Source organism: Octopus bimaculoides, chromosome 1 (genome assembly GCF_046866305.1).
Source record: "Octopus bimaculoides isolate indiv1 chromosome 1, ASM4686630v1, whole genome shotgun sequence".
Classification (NCBI taxonomy): Eukaryota; Metazoa; Mollusca; class Cephalopoda; order Octopoda; family Octopodidae; genus Octopus; species Octopus bimaculoides.
The window spans coordinates 92,592,292-92,598,086 of NC_142928.1; the positions used below are offsets into that span (position 1 = coordinate 92,592,292).

Sequence of the window (5,795 nt, forward strand, 5' to 3'; positions counted from 1 at the left end):
TCACAAATCTTTATAGTATAAAGAATTTATATTAATAACAACCAATTTACAATTCATTACATAATGAATATATAATGGATAAAGAAAATAAGCTGCGAGTAATTATTTTTATTTGTAGCGTTGTAAACACTTTTTTACGAACGGACATAATAATTTTATAAAATATATTTATATTCAAAGTTCACTGAGGTAAAACTAAATATCTTCTCTGGAGTATTTTCACTAAAATATTTGTTACATTTATTTTGAAAAAAGATTTACGAATCTAAAATTATGCACTTCGTTACACTAAAGGAGATAATGGTATTTTAAAAGATAAATTATTAGGATGAGTGTAGGTACAATGGTCGCATGGTGTGGAATAATACTAATGATTTATCTTCCGGTTGCAACTGAAAGAAAAGGCGTATTCTCAAGTGCATTGCAATCAAAAGAATCCTATGCTACTTGTAAGCTACATTATCGAATTTCTTTCGACTTTGAAGTTTGTGCGCGAAGAAATAAACGGAAGGACCACATTGGGGCTTCCACATAAGTTATTTATCCTTATTAAATATTTAATGGTAGTTGATGAGTTTGTAGAAACAACAGAGTTATGGGTTTAATCTTACAATATCTAATAGCTCTGTTGATTGTTTTCCTACTTTCAAGCAACATCTAAATTTGAAAAGATTGTCAGGCATAATTTGAATTCAATATCTGCAAGACATAATGGCATTATTATTACCGTATTAGTAAAATTACGTAATAGTCTTCGACACCTATAACTCAATGCATTGTCAGAACCTTTCTTCAAGCAGTAATCATTTGCAAGCTTGAGCAAATAAATATGAGACTGATTGTATCCAAGAATTCTACAACGTGTACATTTCCTAATAAGTTAGTTGTACACTGCATGATAGCAATTTATAAGTATGTGAACTTAACTTACGAGTGTGAAGTGTGTAGGTGATGAGCATCGCAATTCAGAGGTAATAGGATATAAAAACAATCATTCTATAATTCTTCACATGCTACGTTGATATACTGCCACCTCGGTCAAATAAGCGTAGTTATACCCATTTTAAAACGCTGTTTTTTTTTATCAAGAGAAGAAATAAATACGTGCAAGCACCTTCACATTTGAGAACACATACATAAACTTTGACCCTCATTGCAAATAATATATACGTGCATATGCGCCTCTCTCTCTTTCTATCTCTTTCTGACTCTCTCTGTACCTCTCTCTTTTGAACGTAGTAAAAGAATGCTTAGAATTAATATTCACACAAGTAAGGGAATCAAAGAAGGCATACTTAACAATTTTCTTTAGTAAACAATTTCTTTCACTGACTTTCCATAAATTTTCTATGTAGTTTATGCATTATCATCAATTACCTTAGATGTAGTGCTAGCAAGCCTCGCGATTTCAGATATTATTCAAGTTTCATACTGTCGTTTAAAGTTGCCATACACTGCTATCTTAACTTTTTTCATTCAGCAAATATTTGCGCAAATAAATTTCCTAAATGAGTTTTTTTTCTTCCTCAGCCGGTTTAGTAGCGTACGATTTCCACTACCGGCGAGGCAAAGAATCCCATTGAAATCGACATCCTTCTGCTTTAATTTTCAATGGCATTAGCCATTTTCCTCCGTCTCTCCCTCATTTTCTTTAGATTAAGCTCACGCCAGAGGTTTCCTAAAGGTTCCCACGAAGCCACAGGTTCAATGCAGATGTGTTTATGTCGTGCCTTGCATTTAAGGTATTAAACAATACAGGTTCCACAATGTGGCTTGCACGCAGGTCTATAATGAATTTAAGATGGCCCTGCACACAATAGTCTTTTATATCTAACAACTTATTTCACACTACTCATAATTAGTTGTGTGGTTTCATTAATTAATTAATCTAGTATAAACAAATACATCTAGATAGGCTGTAACTACTTTCGCTACAGATATTCGACCAGTAAGATGGACACCACAAGACGCTGATAGTTGCACAGTGCGATAGATGATAGGGCTTTTTAACAAGATCTTTTCTCCCTCGCTGAAAACGAAATCAGAAGCAACTAACAAAATAATTGCTATAAAAATCTTAGTCCTAAATTAACCCTGAACAACAGACCTATAACCAAAAGTATTCCGGCTGTAATCATCCCCGACCTGGGGAGGTCAGAGGAGATACAGAATTAGACTAACTAATGTGGTATTTCCTAATTCAAGACTAGATTATGATTAGAATGATACTTAGTTGCCATTTCTAATAGGTCATATGGCTAAGTAGAAGCTTCCTTCATAAGCTTGGGTGATTCTACAAAGTTGTGCGCGTAATGCTCTTCTATAGGCAGTGAGAAAATAAATGGGGTATTAATGACTCAGCCTTTGTAATGGTATTATCAGTTCGAATATACTTGAGGCACGTTTGAACCGGTGAACAAGCTATTCAATGCGTTTTGTCACGGAAAGTATATCCCGTTCGTTGACAGATGGGTTATATACATCTAAATCAGCTCGCAACGCCACCTACCCAGAACGTGAGATACAAGCATTTCGGAGTAGTTATCTCCTCTTCGGTTACGAACACCAAGAAAGAGACGCTACGAGCTGATTGAAGAGACTGGGTCTCTTATGCTTTTCCAATTGCCATATGGCGACTGGTATCGCAGTGCGGAAGCTCACGGTACGTAAATGACAAAGGGAGAGCGCTAAGAAGGGATAAGTAAAACTGTAATGTCCGAATATGCTTGAGGCATGTTCGAACCGGTGAACAAGATACTTGCTCACAGAAAATATATCTCGTTCGTTGACATGAGCCCTGTGATACATTGCTATTTGAATACAGCAAAGATGAATTGCTATCCAAATACAGTTAATGCATGCATGTTAAGAACCATTTTAAGTTAGAAAGCAGTTACAAGACATAGCGGAATCTGAATTAAAATCATTGAATATGTATCTAGATAAGCCTAAGCATTAAGAAAAGCAGTATAATGTAAATGCAACGAAGGGAGATGGCAGAATGCATAGCACGCCGGGCGAAATGCCTAACGACATTTCGCATATATTTATGTTATGAATTCAAATTCTACCGAAGGCATCTTTGCCTTTCATACATTAAGGGTAACTAAGAGAAGCTATTTCCTGTGTGATCACAATACGTACTCTTACCATGCATATATTACACACGAAACCTACACTTTCAGTAAGTGTGCCGGTAATTTCACTATATCTCATATGTGTCCATATCGCACATCGGGTATTATATGCCTATTCCTTTACTGCTTATCATTAGCACATCGGAATTTCCATGGGAAACCAGTCCTAAACTTCTCTGTGATGGCCTGTAGGGCTATAAGGATTAGGAAGCGACTGGGTATTTGACACTAAAATCGTTGTTGACTCTCACTTTTCTTACTACATGTTTCTACTGAGATTATTCGCCGCTCACATGACATGAAGATTTTATTCGCAATCTAGCTTTTTAGTTGTTCTTTCTGGAACCAAGTAACTTTCTAGTAACAACAACAATAAAATCAGCAGCTAAACCAGATTATTTTTAAAAAAACATATTCAGCGAAACATAGTGCGCATAACGTCGTAATATTTCAGAAATTTTTAAAAAATTGATTTAAAATATTTTGACCTGCATACAATTTGTTCTTTGATCCTCTCTTAGAATAAGTTTACTTTTTAAAGCATTTTTTTTTTCGTTTGTGAATAATGTTTTCGTTTTACTACTGCCTTCTAATTAAGTCAACACATTTCGACTACTTTGGAACAATAAAATGTCTTGCAAATATTCAAATTTTATGCTCTTTGAAAAAAGTATTTTGCTTTCTATAATCATTGCAAAATTGCAGAACTTTCAGAATATTCTCTTCATAAATTAACTTTTCTTCTGATTTTATTTCATTTTTTTCCTTTAAGATTTCGTCAACTGAAAATGATTCTACTGCAGTCTTTCAATTTTCATTAATTAACCCAATAATGATAATTCTAAATGTTGGATATTGGAAATAATCACTCCAACTTCCTCGTTGTTAAATTTATCAACATCTTTTATACGAAAACGCATAATTTCCGTTTATAAATATGGAGTATAAAATCTTGGCAAAATTGCAGTCTTGAAACGCCACAAAGTTAGGTTGAAATATGCAGAGAAATTTGAATGCTACTTTGAAAAATAATATATTGTTTTATCTTAAAATGTATTTTCAAATTATGTGAATATATTTTTCTAATTTCTCCTCTTAAAGGTACAGTCTGTGATCACGAAAAAATGGCGAAGGTTTATGATCAGTCGAAGTATGAAACACAGCATGCGCCGTAGAAGCTCTCGTACATCATCTCTCTTTTTGTCACAATCAGATGTCGTCGCCATGATGTCTATTCGAAGTCGAATAAGGAATCAGAAACAATTTAAAAAACAGAACAGTCGTTTACATGTTTATTCTTCAGGAAGTGCAAGCATGGCAGAGCAATCAAATGGAAAAACTACTATAAGTAGCTTACCAAACTGCAAAGAAGGAGGAGACGAACTACAAGATAGGACGAACCAATTTTTATGAACCTCATTCTGTTTCTGATTCTGAATAATTGAAATAAGCTGGAATCTAACTATCTCCTGCATTCTCCGGGATTTTGAAACATTATATTTTCCCATTCTATAACATTTAAAGTTTTCTTTGTCATTTACTTCTGTTATAATTGTAATAATACTAAGTCAATATGAATAAGATAAAATTGCAATATAAAAAGTGCGTACGACGGTAGGAGTTAAGTAAACATATTACTTCAGCATGCAGAAAACTAAGTAAGTGAAAGGCCTGTCTTTAAGTAGTGATATCTGTCGGCAATATGTCTGCATTTGTGATGTCTTTAAATATGCATTGGTCCATAAACAGATACAAGCAACCAAGCGTTCACAGACACATACATACGCACACACAATCAAACACACGCACCCATACACACACACACACACACACACACACACACACACACACATGGACACACACGTACACACACTAGTATGCACTTACACACAGTGTTTTAATGGCGCGCAAAAACACTACGAAATGTTACTCAAACGTTCAGAGATATCTTTATCAGGAAGGTTGTTTATTTACGTGTATATATTCTCATATATCTATGGTTGTTTAAGGTGGGTTTATGCTTAATGAAAGGAAATTGATTCCAGACATCTGCAACATGCACAGGATATCCATTTGAATCTGTTTGGGTCCCACAATCATTTCTGCTCTATAAAGATATATATATATATATATATATATATATATAGATAGATAGATAGATATAAGTTGGACAAACATGCACGTACCGATATTAAATGTAAATCTACAAACGCATTTGTAATGTATTTCCAAACAAAGGCAGAATTTCCCCTTTGTTTTTGCCTGGGGCGCTAATATATACATATATATTCTTTTGTTTGTTTTCCTTGTATAATTTTGAATCATGCATGTGTGTGTATGTGAGTGTGTGTATATATGATACATACATATACACAACACACACACACACACAACACACACACAACACACACACACATACATATATTTATTTATATGATTTGTTTTATTTGTTCCCACTCATTTTATTCATACCAGTATATATACTATGGATTCATATTTCTATCGTATTTTCTAACATATTTTCGGTTTTATTAATCCCTTCGCTAAAGTTTTTGTGAAGAAATATTTTCGATTCTCGTTATATTTGGAATGTATTTATTTCTATCACATTCACACGCATTCACATGCACGCACCCCACCTTATACATGTTGATATAG

The 5,795-nt window shown here is 34.0% G+C and overlaps 1 protein-coding gene across 1 annotated transcript in view; it reads left to right on the forward strand.

Annotated features, from left to right (window-relative positions):
• LOC106874534 (corticotropin-releasing hormone receptor 2) overlaps nucleotides 1-4,742 on the forward strand; it is a 392,683-nt gene extending 387,941 nt beyond the window's left edge. Inside the window, exon 12 of the mRNA XM_089353968.1 lies at nucleotides 4,239-4,742. Coding sequence (XP_089210094.1) covers nucleotides 4,239-4,550 — 312 coding nt within the window. The 3' untranslated portion in view covers nucleotides 4,551-4,742. The remainder of the gene's footprint in view (nucleotides 1-4,238) is intronic.
• Nucleotides 4,743-5,795: the final 1,053 nt, after the last annotated feature.